The sequence below is a fragment of the Zingiber officinale genome, chromosome 3B (genome assembly GCF_018446385.1).
Source record: "Zingiber officinale cultivar Zhangliang chromosome 3B, Zo_v1.1, whole genome shotgun sequence".
Classification (NCBI taxonomy): Eukaryota; Viridiplantae; Streptophyta; class Magnoliopsida; order Zingiberales; family Zingiberaceae; genus Zingiber; species Zingiber officinale.
The window spans coordinates 105,323,995-105,338,914 of NC_055991.1; the positions used below are offsets into that span (position 1 = coordinate 105,323,995).

The 14,920-nt window shown below is 40.7% G+C and overlaps 2 protein-coding genes across 3 annotated transcripts; one reads left to right on the plus strand and one right to left on the minus strand.

Annotated features, from left to right (window-relative positions):
• The first annotated feature begins 3,589 nt into the window (after nt 1-3,589).
• On the plus strand, nt 3,590-9,899 carry LOC121967219 (BI1-like protein). The gene is made up of 4 exons (XM_042517314.1): nt 3,590-3,961; nt 7,243-7,356; nt 7,452-7,609; nt 9,505-9,899. Exons 1-4 carry the CDS (start codon nt 3,682-3,684, stop codon nt 9,709-9,711), a joined length of 759 nt encoding a protein of 252 aa, XP_042373248.1. The 5' UTR covers nt 3,590-3,681; the 3' UTR covers nt 9,712-9,899.
• A 346-nt stretch (nt 9,900-10,245) lies between these two features.
• Nucleotides 10,246-12,849, minus strand: LOC121967218 (phosphatidylinositol 4-kinase gamma 8-like). 2 transcript variants are annotated; one of them, XM_042517312.1, is made up of 3 exons: nt 12,412-12,849; nt 10,998-12,310; nt 10,246-10,893 (listed from the first exon to the last, which is right to left on the minus strand). In XM_042517312.1, the coding sequence occupies exons 2-3, from the start codon at nt 12,275-12,277 to the stop codon at nt 10,509-10,511; spliced, it is 1,665 nt and encodes a 554-aa protein (XP_042373246.1). In that variant the 5' UTR covers nt 12,278-12,310; nt 12,412-12,849; the 3' UTR covers nt 10,246-10,508. The 2 variants fall into 2 exon arrangements, with proteins under 2 accessions (XP_042373246.1, XP_042373247.1); XM_042517313.1 differs by lacking the exon at nt 12,412-12,849 and having other exon boundaries at nt 10,998-12,390.
• Between the last annotated feature and the right edge of the window lie 2,071 nt (nt 12,850-14,920).

Consider the following 14,920-nt stretch of genomic DNA (forward strand, 5'->3'; position numbering starts at 1 on the left):
TTGGGTGTTTTTTTTTGTAATCGTTATACCTTTGTTCTTTAAGTTACGAATAAGCACAGCTTAACAGTGTAGGTAGTTCCTTCTATGGAAGTTTGGACTAAGCATTATGCACAGTTATTTGTGAAGCATGAAATGAATTAGGTTAATTATTTCGATTAGGATTTTTCCTAATTAGTGTGGATTTGAGTTTAGTTAATTGTTGCATTTGGAATTAGCTAAACTAGACATTATGTGATTTGCAGGACGTTGATTCGGAACGAGCGTCTCGACGTAGGATTTTTTATTCGATCTTCTATTAAAGGAGGGTACTTCTTGCTTTGTTTCTTTTAGCACTTTGACCCTAGTGCATGAGCTATTTTTGGATAAGGACTGCTTTACCTTGACTCCACTCGTATTTTTCTTGTACTTGATACTTCAACTCAAACTTTTGAGTTATTCATTTCTATATTCGTACAGTCTCTTATTGTTATCTATAATATTTAGCAGATATTAGATACCAACCTTATATGCTTTGATTGTTGTTTATTTGTATACCGTATTGAGCATGTTGGCTTCATGTAGCATACTTGATTCCTGTTTATATATATATGTGATGACTGTTGTATTGTGCGCATCATATCATTACATGCATGTCAATGACGAATTCTCCCTTGCGGTCGAGAGAGTAGCTAACCAGGACCGCACACTCGGCCACTCGAGAGTGTGGTAGCTGGAGGAGATGCTGCTTGTCCTGTTGTGCCGCACTCGGCCACTCATGGGCAGTGGTAGCTGGAGTTGCGAGTAGCAGGGACCCCCTTCGCTTTATAGCTAGTTAGCTACTCAGCACCTGCCCACTCGGCCACTCGAGAGTAGTGGCAGCCTTTGAGTAGTACAGTTGTCATCGATCTGGCCTTCGACCATACAGGGGTCATGGTGCAGAGAGGTGGGCGGGGTGACCATCCGTGCATATACTATTATTATTATACCAGCTGATGTTGTTGCTTACTTATGCTGCTGTTGCTAGCTTATGCTGTTGTTGTTTACTTATGCTGATATGCTTATATATGTTGATATATATATATGTTGTATGTGTTTAGAATGACTTATCTATTGGTAATATGTATATACCTCACATGTTACCCTTGTAGTTATGAGTAGCTCTGTAGCAGAGTTGTATTACTCCTGATCTTCTATTACCTAGCCTAGGATATGATTTCAAGTATGAGCATATATTACGATTTTATTTTAGTATTTGTTATTCCCCTTATGAGACTGTATACTGTTGACTCACTCTCTATTTGTATATTATGCTCATGCACTATCTTTCCTTTACCCGCCGAGTCCCAACACTCACCACCCCACAAAATGATTTTTCTTTCACCATGTAGCAGATAGATGAATCAAGGATGCTTGGGAGAGTCCTGGCTGCCGGTCCTACGTCACATCCGAAGACTGCATCAGATTTCGGTTATTCTTTTCTCGTATTTTGTATTCGGTGTTATATTAATTCGATTATCTTTTGGAGTTTATTATGTGGAGTTGAATTTTGTGTTGTTGTGATTGTTGTATAAAGCCTAGCTAGGGATGACAACGGGGCGGGGCGGGGCCGGGTTTGCCATTCCCATCCCCGCCCCGTTTCCATTTTTTCGGGTTCGGGGATTCCCCGAACCCGAACTCATGGGTTCGGGGATTCCTCATCCCCGCCCCATTTCTAAATTAATTTATATTATTATTATTATTATTTAATAATAATTATTATTGATAATATTAATATTAATATCAATATTAATAATATTTTCAAAAATTTTAATATTAATATTAACACTATTATTAATATTTTTTTAAAAAATCATATTATTATTTATTAATATTAATAATAATAATATTCGGGGCGAGTTCGGGGATGGGGATAGTATTCCCATACCCGCCCCATCCCCGAAAAATCGGGGATCCCCATCCCCATTTCGGGTTTTCCCCGCGGGGCCCCAAACCCGCGGAGAAAATTGTCATCCCTAAGCCTAGCCGACTAGTAGTGTATTGTTTTAGTTCGTATAAGTTTTCTTTATCGTTTTTCCGCTGTGTTGGTTTATAGTACAGTCGAGTGAGCTATTTAATATATAGATATAACTGCGTGGTTGTGTATATATTCCAGCCGTGTGGGTTGATGGTTATATTGTGTGAATATTCTTGTATATATGCTTCATATTATCACCGTTACAAGGGAGATGCTGTCGAAATTTTGTCAGTAGGGACTCCTCTGGGGCGTAACACGAAGAGTGATGGTCAACTCACAAGTTGACCATCCATTGCTCCTATAATCAACTAGACGAGCCTTATCGAAGTCAAGATCCGAGGCGCCTCCGATGGATCTAAGGCACATCACATGCAGCAGACTTAAGGTGCATCCAATGGTCCAAGGCACCTCAAAAGAGTTAGAGACCGTTGGCAAAGAGACAAGCAGTAAAATCCATGTTAGCTGAACTGAGGCATCTTTGATTGAACTGAGGCGTCTCCGTTGGAACCGAAGCATCTCTGATGAATTGAGGCACCTCTGTTTAGCTAGATCAGCTGAACGTTAGCAAACTTTATCTGATTTGAGGCACTCCTAGTCAATCGAGGTATACCAAATTGTCACGTTAGTAAAATGATCACTTTGACTGGTGAGCTATAAATAGTAAGTACCCTAGAGCTAGTTGTAAAAGACACACTTGTTCTTAATTTCTGTATTTCTTTTTTGAGCTTTCAACTGTTGGAAGGGGCTTCTGCCTCTAACCTTTGTTGATGGAGTTCGTCAGTGTACTACTATTGACTTGGATTAGCAACTTCCCTAGTTGTAAACTAAATAAATTTCTAAGTCTCTTATTTCTTTTATGATTATATTTTATTTACATAATTAGTTTGTCCTTGTTAAGTTCATTAGCAAGAGAAGTCGAACATTAAATTATAAGTCGTTTATTCACTCCCCCCCTCCCCCTCTTCTACCTAAAAGTTCAACATCGCTTAGTTGCAAATCTCAAGTCTCATTTGGAAAAAAAAATCCTATAAATACATCATATTTGGGAATAGAGTGTAAATATCTTAGAGATAACTAAATACCTTTACCACTACATCATAATCTCGGATGCATCATTATTTTCAATCTGGATACTCCATGAGAGATACTTTTGATAAAAATTATTAATATATATGAAACTAACTTAAGCTTCCACGGTCCATGGGATCAACATAGCCTTCCTATGCCTCGAGTGCAATCAACTGGTCGTTCACTGTGCAAGACGACCTACTAAGGAAGTACCAATATATCTTGAAATATCACTTATGAGCCTAAGTAAATATTGAATTCATTCTCAGATGTCCTTTTTTTTTCCATTAAAAGGATGTCTTATCTCTAAAATTTCTTTCTTAATTTCCCTTCTCTACTTGGTCGATCCAACAATTGTAACCTAAACCTACCGCTCAAATAAAACGACCTAAAGTTGCTACTTATACAAATCTGATAAGGTGTGGAAAATTATTATTATTATTATTATTATTATTATTATTATTATTATTATTATTATTATTGTCTAATACTCTACGCGTTCAGCCGAAGTTAAAAAACAAAAAAAAAGGGTCAAAAACCGTCGGTTGTTGTTGCACTTGTGGTCATCTTGGTCTTCGCCTACCATTTCCAGATCGAGATCGAGAGCAGAAGAATCGAGAATGGCGACTCTTGGAAGGCCGTTCGCGCGGCTAGAGAAGGAGAAGGTCGACGGCGTCGACGGCGACTTGGAGGCTGGCTGGGCTCCGCTGCACCCTGGCCTCTCCCGCACCGAGTCTGACCTCCGCTGGGGTTTCGTCCGCAAGGTCTACGGCATCCTCGCCACCCAGATCCTGCTCACAACTGCTGTATCCGCCGCCACCGTCCTCCATCCCTCCATCAACTCCGCCCTCGCCGCCAGTCCCGGCCTCGCCCTCGCCTTTGCCATCCTCCCTCTCGTCCGTAAGCGTCCTATGCCCTTGCTGGTTTTTAATCTCCAGATCTATTCATCCTCTTGTAAAATTATCTAAACATACCTTGTTGTCCGACAACTTGTATGCTCGATTCCTTTGTAGAAAGCCTTGATTCACTTGACATAGGGCTGGGTGGGTTGGGTTTGAACTTCTAAACAAAATTAGTTTGGCGATAAAACTACAAGATGAAGATCATAAGATATTTCATAACTCGAGCACTTATCTTTGTGCATGTAAGAACTAGTATAGATTCTGTAAGATCCCGGAGCTTTGTCCTTTCGCCGTGGATTGGAGTCTTGTGAAGATCTAATGGACTGGGTAAATGGTAGTTTCATGCTATTTCATCTCTGTTTTCTATCTAGTAGTGATGTTCAATTCTTTAGATCAATTTGAGGTTGAAGTTAGGTTGTTCCAAAGAAAATTTTCCAATGTTCTTAAACCTGGACCTGTTGCCAAATTCATGCCATCGGTTTCCAGGTCAACATGTTTGACCTGTTTGACGGACAGATTAATTGAAGGTGTGGTAGATAATAGGAATTGTACAAAACAAAGTAAAATTTAATGAAAAACCCTGTATATCTGAGAATCACCAAACTGTCAAATTCAAGAAAACAAAAACAAGCATTGTGAAAGTTTGAAATTTAAAGCTCAAAAATCCATCAAGCCTGAGAATTGAGATAACTCACTGCTATAGATTGTTAAACAGAGCATATAGAAACAATTTGGCTTCTTAAATTCCCACCATTGTAATGAGTCAATGGAATAATCTAATGAATATGCCAACGAATGCTGTGAGTGTTTATTGGTCTCTATATCTAGTAGGCTCCCTCCCACATGATTCATAATACACCTCTTTTCAGTTAAGAGACCCTTGCAGAACAGTAACAAATCTCAAATACAAGAAAATAATTTTCCTTTGTTGAATTTTCCATGCTTGTCCAAACCAATGTTGATATCAACATAAACAAAATTACAAGTAACAATTGCTTCATATCGATAAGATCAGTGGGATATAAATCAATAAGTAAAATGGAAGAAAAGAGAACAATATAATTTTTTTTTTTCAATTTTAGTTTTTGGTAAATTATATCAGAATCAAATTACAGTCTTAGTTACTAACGATATCATAGATTGACATTTATTGAGTTAATAAATACTTTTATTTATACTATGATTATTGATTTTCCCTTAATCCCCGTTTTCTTGAATCTACCCACCTCGTGATTAAAAGCTTTCTTCCTCATGCAGGTGAATTGCCTCCTTCATAATCCTTTTTTACTCATCCCTCCACCTAGACATAGATGCCCATGCTCCTCCCTTATGAAGATGCTGACTCATGCTCCTCTTATCTATGGCAGGTTGCTTTTACCACTCAACAGTGCTCCTCTGATTTGTTGCTTTTCTCATATAGGGATTCAATTTTGGTGCACCCTCTCCTCATTCTCCTCTTTTTGTGTTTGGGTTCTTTCCCCACTTTTTCCAATCCATGTCACTTTTCATGAGTGCATGATCCTACCTATCTGAAAGACTCTTGAGTTGGGTTTGTGGAACTAAGCAAGTTTTTGGCCAGTTTGCTAGATAGCAATTGATTCACCCAGTTGTTGTTGAGTTTCATTTGATTTCTACCATATTTGAGGGTTTTTTTTTTTTTTGAAATATTCTATCATTTGAATGTATCTCAAAGGCATGCCTTTATATGGTCGATTCCTTGATCAATATCCAATTGCTCTGTTGATCCAGATCTAACTTAGTTAAGATCGACATCATGATTGATTGAAATTGCCTTTATATCATTTTTTATTTTTGAAATACTCTTCATGAGTGCATGATCTTACCTATCTGAAAGACTCTTGAGTTGGGTTTGTGGATAAGCAAGTTTTTGGCCAGTTTGCTAGGGAGCAATTGATTCACCCAGCAGTTGTTGAGTTTCATTTGATTTCTACCATATTTGAAATATTCTATCATTTGAATGTATCTCAAAGGCATGTCTTTATATGGTCGATTCCTTGATCAATATCCAATTGCTCTGTTGATCCAGATCTAACTTAGTTAAGATCGACATCATGATTGATTGAAATTGCTTTGTGAACTCAGTGATAGCCTACATAACACTTACAATTAGGAAAATATGGTTAGTACAAACTACTAACAGTAGTATCTCCGTAACATGGTGTCAAATAAAAATTGAATGACTAGTTTTTGTTCTTATTGGCGAATCTTATTGATTATCTTAGAATATTTCTCAAACAATGTATGAACACACTTTCTTGAGCTTGCACAGGTTAGTCTATTTGTTGATCAATCTATCCAGGAGGTTGTTCTATATATACCTGCTTAGTAAGAAGATATTTTGAAATCCATCTTGAACATGCATCGACCTTGATCATCAAACAAAGAGAATTAGATTGAACTGAATCAGACTCAGATTGAATTGAATCAAACTCGGATTGAATTGAATCATACAATAAGATAAAATGTCTCATAGTAATCAATAGCATAGGTTATTCGTTAGAAATTAATTGTGTTTTATGATAATTATGTTTACCATTATGATCGTGCCCAAGGAAGATATTTACAACTATCAGATTTGAATTGGTCACTATGATGACTTTGAATTTGAGTTCATTGGTAGAGGATCCCCATGAGTTATGAAGGTGAAGAACAAAGTGGATAAAAATCATAGGACTAATGAATTATGTAGAGAAGACCATAAATTTTATTTGGAGAATATAAGAACAAATAACCTACAGTACGGTCAAGTTTTAGAGATTTACATGCCCCAACTTGAGGAGATGAGGAAAATGGAGCACTTAAAGACAGTGGAAGAGGGAAAATGAAGGTTGAGGAAGGGAGGTGTGCAAAAGCAACAAGAGTGGGCAGTGGTGGTTGTATTATACTAGTACTGTAAGTGCTGTATGATGGATCAGTGGTTGATGTGGATACACTTTTGTTATGCTACTCTAGCAATGGCAGCTGTGAGAGAGCATTGCAAAATGCTGAAATGAAATTTAACTACACTCACTAAATTGAAAGGAAAGATGTAATTGAACTATCTAGTAATATATGTGCTTGCATAGACACACACACTTCCCAAGAATAGTATTAAACAAGTAAATAAAGCATGTTGTACTAAAGGACAATTTATTCAAACATCCTATCACAAGCTATTTCATCCTAGTAATATTAATTTACTCTGGCTTTCATGTTTGTTTTAACCAATGAAAATATGACTAAATTCTTGAATAATATCTAACATCCTATCTCTTGCAGTTTTACTCCCCTTGTATCATTATCGACAAAGGCACCCACTGAATCTTGCTTTCCTGGGGCTGTTTACGTTGTGCCTAAGCTTGAGCATTGGTGTGGCCTGTGCCAATACTGAAGGTGACCTGATAGATTGATAAAGATATTAGTAATACCTTTCCAAACTTTTCAAGCCGCTTGCACTTATTAACTATTATGATCTTAATTGTTTCCAGGAAAGATTGTGCTTGAGGCATTGATTTTAACATCCGCTGTTGTTTCATCCTTGACTGGATATACTTTCTGGGCATCCAGAAAGGGCAAGGACTTTAGCTACATTGGGCCATTCCTATTTTCTGGTCTCATCATTCTTCTTGTTACCAGTACTATTCAGGTACGGCTAGATAATCATTGTAGAGGAACTAACAAATTACTGCAAAAAAAAATTATTCATAAATAAACAGTAACTGGAAGTGTTAACACACCTGAAAAGTGTTACCAGTTTGCCTATAGTTTCATGGATTTGTCATATTATGTCCAACAATTTTTATAGTTGGCATTGTTTTATTCTATCATGATATAGGGTATAAACTTGTCCCCTCGGGACAGACAGTTGACTAGTGCATGGTGGTGTTGTCACCATAAGGTTTGGGTGTCAAATCCTAGCTAGTAGTCGGGTGCCTACCCTCCCCCATGTGCTATTCAACTGTCCAAGGTTAGTAGCCACTGTGATTTATCTCTTCTGTGTTGGTATGAGGACGGGCTAGCGGAAGCGCAGGGGACGAGTGAATCACCTTTTACCACCATGATGTAGCGTATAAACTCTCCTAACCATACTTACAAATTTTTTGTTGTATTCCATTCACACATTTTTTTGCCCTTTTTCCTGTTCAGTCTATTATAGATTTAGACTAGGGTTGTAAACAAACCGAATTGAGCCGAATATGCTGAAAAATCTAAAGCTCAAATTCGGCTTGAAATAGCTATATTCGAGTTCGAGCTCGATTCGGAGTTCAAAAATTTCAAAATTTTGTGTTCGAGTTTGGTTCGAATTAGGGCTCGGGTTCGAGTTCGGCTCAAAAGATTCGAACATGTTCATGAACTATTCGAATTATTGTTCGAAAATAGATACTCGAAAGGTTTGAAATTTATTTATTTAATATATATTTAACTTATATTAATAAAATATTAAGGCTCACGAGCGGCTCGCGAACTATCGAACAATATAATTTGGGCTCGAGTTTGGCTCGAAAAAAAGTTCGAACATGTTCGAGTTCGGCTCGAATTCGATAAATTTGAATACGAATCGAATATTTTTCGAGCCAGCTCGAAAAGCTCGTGAGCTGGCTCGGTTCGTTTGCAGCCCTAATTTAGACAGACAACATGTTTGATTTGCAAAAATATATTGGGTATTGTCCATATTTTTCCTTTACTAAGGTTATTTAAACAAACATGTAGTATGTTATGAAATCTTTCGTCTTGTATGCCCGTATTCATTAGGCACATGAAGCTTGACCACATACTGCCATATAGAGCTAGATTCAAGCAATATTTTAAAGTTTTGACCTGAACTGTTCCTCAGTTAAGAGCCTTCCTAAAGCTTTATAGCGTCAGGGTTTCATTCTTTTATGTTCAATGGTTGAAATTATGCCCCCCATGTGTTTCAGTTAGTTCTGTCCTTTAAGACAGATAACAGGAATAAAGTCGTCTCCTTTAAAAGTTAATATTGAAGATTGATAATTAGGATCATTACTTTCTGATGAGAAGGTATGGATAGTGTCAGAAACATGATCTGGATTATAAGCTCAGAATAACCTATTATCGTTTTTAATCTAGCAATTGTGTGATGCATGCCAACTTGGGGGGATGTTGTGGTGCAAAAAGCAATGGTGTGGATGGGTCAGCAGTGTTGACAGTGCCAGTTAAGAACGAGGATACAGCTAGATTTCTTGTGGGGATGTTGCCTGTTGGATGAAGTTTCAGATGAGAAAAAAGCGAGATGAGGGTGTAGTACACTGTGAATGAATTGGTAGACTGCACTATGAGAAAGCAAAATATGGGGTTTGGGCATGAGAAGATTGGAGCTTCCTTCTAAAGAAATCCTTTGCTATGTTTGCTCTTAATATTTCAAACTACCTTTACTACTAAGACAAGTAATGTAGAACAAAAACAAAAATATATACTGCCACTTTAGCCTGAGACGTGTGTGTAAAGCACTCAAACAAAGTAGTTAGCATTTTGTTCTTATTCAATTAGTGGTTGCTAATATCTGATATTGGTCACCTGCAGATATTCTTCCCTCTTGGAACAACATCATCTGCTATCATCGGTGGGTTTGGTGCTCTAGTTTTCTCAGGCTTCATCATCTACGACACAGAGGAGTTAATAAAGCGCTACACCTATGATGAATACATTTGGGCATCTGTCAATCTCTACCTCGACATCCTCAACCTGTTCATTACCATCTTAAACATGCTGAAAAGGTCCGAAAATTAGAAAGAATCAAATGGTAAGAAACTCTTTACAAGAGTCTTGACAGGATTGCAACCCTCGTTTGTATCTGTTAAAGCATTTTCTTGCTGTGTTACGGAGTCTTACCTAACTCCTTTACCTTCATCATGTGTGCATGATTAATGTACTAACAGTTATCAGTTTGTTTGCAATTACGGTGTGCTTGTCGTCAATTTCTGTTCATTCTTTCCGCCATTTGTTATCACTTGGTAGACCCAATTGAATTGATGTATTATTGTATACGATAACGGGACTCAGAAGTTAACATAAGGACATGAACAAAGTAAGCATAAAGCAAATATTGGAGGATGCACCAAAACAAGACACTTGAATTATCCCATGTTAGACACTCTTAATCCATCCATTGATTTGTTTCTCATAAAAAAACGTGAACATATGAGGCTTGCATGCAGATTTGTATGAAGAGTGTTAACTTTGTTCCCCACACATACGGCCTTGAACCATTGATTCACACGAGTCATTTTGTCAAAATCCAACTATGGTGGAGAGCTGGTTCAATATTACTATAAAGAAGGATAAAAAAAAATAGATGGAAATGTCAAACTTCCCGCTACAATTATTCCAAGAACTTTCCTATACATCAAGTTACAATTGCAAATATGCTTGACATTTTCATCTCCTCCACGTATTGGTGAGATCTTGACCCAAACTAACAAGTAAGAATTACATATTTGTATATATTTATGTATATATTCGTTTACCTATATCCAATTAATCCCCATATTGGTTCAAGTGCATAAGTATCCTAGTTAATTAATTAATTAAGAATAATTAATTTTGTTCTGTGAGTGATAACTTGCACGAGGTACCAAACCTCTGTGGCCCGTACTCTTCCTCGTTTTGAATGCGTCCGGTAGCAGCCTCTCAAACAGCTCCAGGAACAGCCTCCACTCCTTCTCGCTCAACCCCTCGAAGGAAACGCTTCTGATCCCGCCGCGGTTCAAGTCCGCCGCCGAGAAGTTGAAATTTTTGGCGATGAATCCGCCGGCGGCAACCTTGTGCTCCTTCACGCTACCTTCGCCGTCGCTGACGTCGGCGACGGCTTCGTGGTGGTCGTCGAAAGCATTCATTGACCCCTCCGCGCTTTGCTCCGGGAATATTCCATCATCGTTGTCGTTCTTGTCGCCGCTGCCTCCCTCGTCGTCGCTGTTTCCGTAATTGAAATTGCAGAAGATGAAACAATCAATAGATTTAACGCGGATATATTTATTAAAAAAAGAAGAAGAAAAAAACAGTTCTTTATGATTTGCCTTTGTTGCAGGGCATGATCGGGCGGCGAGCAATAGGTGTCCCTCATGGACTCTACCACCCTGATGCAGAGCGTCTCCAACTCGCTGGCCCCTTCGCTGAAGCCGGAGAATTCCCGTGTCATCATTTGGCCGATCTCCGCCAGGCACAGCCCCGCCTCCACTGCCCTCTTCAGGAACGTCGTGCATACCACTAGGACGCGCCGGCTCGCCTCCTGCAGCAACGGAAGCTCCGCCTGCAACAACTCGACGTCCCGGAACGGCTCCAGCCTCGCCACGTACTCCGCCTCTGCTTCCGAGAACGGCACCGCCGCCTGCGGCCAGTGCAGCCATTCGAAGTAGGGGTCCGCCAGCTGCTCCGGCAGGCACAGCCCATGGTCGATCGGCACCAGCTCCGCCGTCGCCTCGTTCCGGCACTCACTGTTCTCCTTCTTCACCAGGATGTTGCCGGCGTGGCGGTCCACGTTCAGAATCCGCACGTCGAGGATCCCGATCCGGTGCACCGAGGCCACCGAGAACCGCGACGGCCCCAGCTCGCCCGCGTCGTACTCGTGGGCCACGAACCGCTGGATCGACGCGATGCGCTTCGTCACCACCTTCGTCGGCTCGCAGGAAATCGGACGGCTGATCGTGATCAGCGCCGTAGGCGGGACATCGGCGAAGGCGCCGTGGTCGAGGAGGTAGGCGGCGACCTCGCGGACGCCCATGTCGCTGGCCTGAGCCGCCAGGTGCTTGAGCGCTGATCGCCCCTGCTGCTGCGGCGGCGGGGGGCCGTCGATGTCCATCACCTTCATTACAGCGAAGCTCTGGCCGAAGCGGTTGAAGAGGTAGTGCGCTGCGCTGATGCCGTCGGCGACGGGGACGGGTGTAGCTCCGGATGCCAGTGCGATGGCGGCCTCGACGACGAGGGCGTGGATGGTGCGGGACCGTCGACCAGAAACGACCTCGAGTCGCGCGATGCTGTCCCTACGGGGCTCGTCGGCGGCCGCTGTGGGGGCGGCGGCGGAGTACAGGCACGGGGTGGATAGACTGCGGGAGAACTTACGGGTGCGTTTAAGGTGGCCATCGTCGGCGGAGGGGGTTCGCGGCGCGGGCGTTGCTGCAGGGGAGGGGAAGGGGAAGGGGAAGGCGGACGGCGGGGGGTCGGATTCGAAGAGGTAGAGCAGGTGGGGAAAGGAAAGCAGGCGGCATCGGCGCTTCCAAGTGGGTAGCTTAAGTCCATGGCGATGGTCGACGGCGACGGCGGCGGCCATGACGGGTGGTGTGGGGTGATCGGTATGCATGCATGTGATCTTTCACCTTGTGTAGTTCATTATCTGCAAGCACAGACGACGGCCAAAGCATTAACGAAATCTTTATACAACAAAATCCATGAGATTAATAACTATATATATATATATCAATTCAATGACTGAACCTGGCGTATAAAAGATCTAGAAACACGATGCTTTTATTTTTGTTAGATAGAGAGAAATCGAAGGTCGAGAGGAGCAAATAATTTAATCGAAGTTGAATTGGTTTGGTTTGATTTGAAAGCAAAGAAAAGGAAAGGCAAGGAAACGAAGGGAATTGGGGAAATTTAGGAACTAGAGAGAACAAAAGGGAGCAGAACAGAAGCTTGTCCGTCGTCGGCTGTACTGTTGTGGGGCTCGGCGGCGGTGGCTGGATCGGATCGATCACCCCACGGCCACCCTTCTCCTCTCTCCCTCTCTCTACGTACGTCAGTTACAGGCTCTTCTTTTTTGCTCCCATCTCTCGCCATAAGCTCATCCTAATGGAGGAAGAGGAGGAAGAGAGAGGGAGGGGATTGGACGGCCAGCAGCTGCCATGGCAAGAATGGAAGGTAAGTCCTACAAATGTGGAGTTGAGTGATTTAGAGACATGTAAATTGATTGATGATGAGTAAATGGTGAGGTTCTGCTACCTCTTCTCTACTTCTTTATTTACTTTTATTTAATTTAAATGAATACGAGTAAGGATGACAGTGAATCAAATTTGGATCTCATCCTATATCCTCCATCCCCCTATTTATGGGTATTTTATATATAATCCCCTCATACAATCTAGTGACTAGCACATAAAGTACTGTCATCATGAGGTCTGGAGTTCAATCTTGACATAGCCAAGGTAAACACCTCGCTCATACGTCAGTCACTATTCGAAAGACTAATAGTCACTTGTGATTTACCTCTTCCATGTTAATCCTGGAACATATTGTCTTTAGCCACCATAGGTATTTTATATATAAGGTAAACTTTTTTCATATATATATATAGTGACGGTGGACGTCATCCAATATGGACGGTCTAACATGACTAAAATATATTTTTTAAATCATTTTCTTATTTGCATGTAAGGTGGAATTGATTTTTAAAGACCAGCATCAATACGTCGGTGTTAGTTTTTATAAATCAACACTAATTACTAGTATTGGTTTGCGCAAACCAATACCATGTTGGTCTTTAAAGACCAGCACCAGCACGTTCATGCTGGTTTCCGCAAACCAGCACCACTGTTTGTGCTAATCTTTAAAGATCACACTAATAGAAGACCAACACCAACAATGGTGCTAGTTTGCGTAAACCAACTCCAACCAGCACCACCGTTGATGTTGGTTTGCACAAATAAGTACTAACAATTAGTGTTCGTGCTGGTCTTTAAAGACCAGCACCAATAGTGGTACTGGTCTTTAAAGACCAACACCAATAGTGGTACTGGTCTTTAAAGACTAGCACCAACAGTGGTGCTGGTTTGCGCAAACCAGCACTAATGTGCTTGTGTTGGTCTTTAAAGACCAACACGAGCTCCACCTTGGTGCTGGTTTGAAAAACCAACACCACCTTGCATGTAAGAGAGAGAAGAGAGTTACATTAAAAAAATTTAATTTTGGTTATGTTAGATTATCCACGTTGGATTTCGTCCATCGTTGCCCAAGTAAGAGTGTACAGAATATCATTCATTCTTGTATGTGTAATTACACTAATACATAAATAAATATTGTGCAATGAGATTTTTTCAAAGATTATTATTAGAAATTGATATATGTTTTATATTCACAACATGGTAGATATTGGGATAGTTGTTCTTACTATTCTTATTGATGCGGTGATGATGAGGGACTCCACACCACGGAAGATAGCTGTCACGGTGAAGGTCAAAGTCAAGGCGGTCACTGCTCAGATATTATCGGCCGGTTGGGGCAACCATGCCCCGACCGGGGGGAGAAGGTTCTGGTCCGATCTCGTGTTTGACGAGGGGCGATGTCAAATGACCGACGCTCAATGAATTATAAATGGAGGAGGAGACTGTTAGTAATTAGCCCTAAGAGTTAATCATGAGATGATTAGGCTTTTTTGATTAATCATTGAGTTAGACTCGAATGAACCCACTCATTGGATTAAGTGTAATCCGAATTAGACTCATTGAGTTAGCTCAAATAGATCCAATTGTTGGATTGAATCGAATTGCATGGGAATCAATGAGTTAGACTCATTGGGTGAACTTGAGTTCACCAAGGAAGTTGAATGGTCAAAATTCAACCATTGGATTAAATGGTTGATTTTGAGCCATTGGATTAGAAGATGAAAGGGTGGAGACTCTTGGTATTCCATGGGATGACTATAAATATCATTTGGATGATATTTTTCATAAGATTTTCATCACTTGAGAAGGTGAAAGGTCTCTTTTGCTTCTTCTTCTTCCTCGTTCCCATCTTGGCCGAACACACCCTTGAAGGTTGCTAGCACAACCTTGTGTGTTCTTCTCCATCTTGTTGAGTTTGTGAGATAAACGAAGACAAGGCTTGTTCGTGTGGATACCGTAGAGACGCGAACAATTGATCGTGCTGTGATCCGAGTTGTCGGGAGATCGTGAGCACACTTCAAAGGTATAACTCTATCATGTCTTTAGATCTAACTTAGTATAAG

Coding starts and splice junctions, on each gene's coding strand:
- LOC121967219 (XM_042517314.1), top strand. CDS start 3,682: ATGGCGACTCTTGGAAGGCCGTTCGCGCGGCTAGAGAAGGAGAAGGTC. Junction 3,962..7,242: donor TGCCATCCTCCCTCTCGTCC/GTAAGCGTCCTA, acceptor TATCTCTTGCAG/TTTTACTCCCCTTGTATCAT. Junction 7,610..9,504: donor TTGTTACCAGTACTATTCAG/GTACGGCTAGAT, acceptor GGTCACCTGCAG/ATATTCTTCCCTCTTGGAAC.
- LOC121967218 (XM_042517312.1), bottom strand. CDS start 12,277: ATGCATACCGATCACCCCACACCACCCGTCATGGCCGCCGCCGTCGCC. Junction 10,894..10,997: donor GATCATGCCCTGCAACAAAG/GCAAATCATAAA, acceptor TTACGGAAACAG/CGACGACGAGGGAGGCAGCG.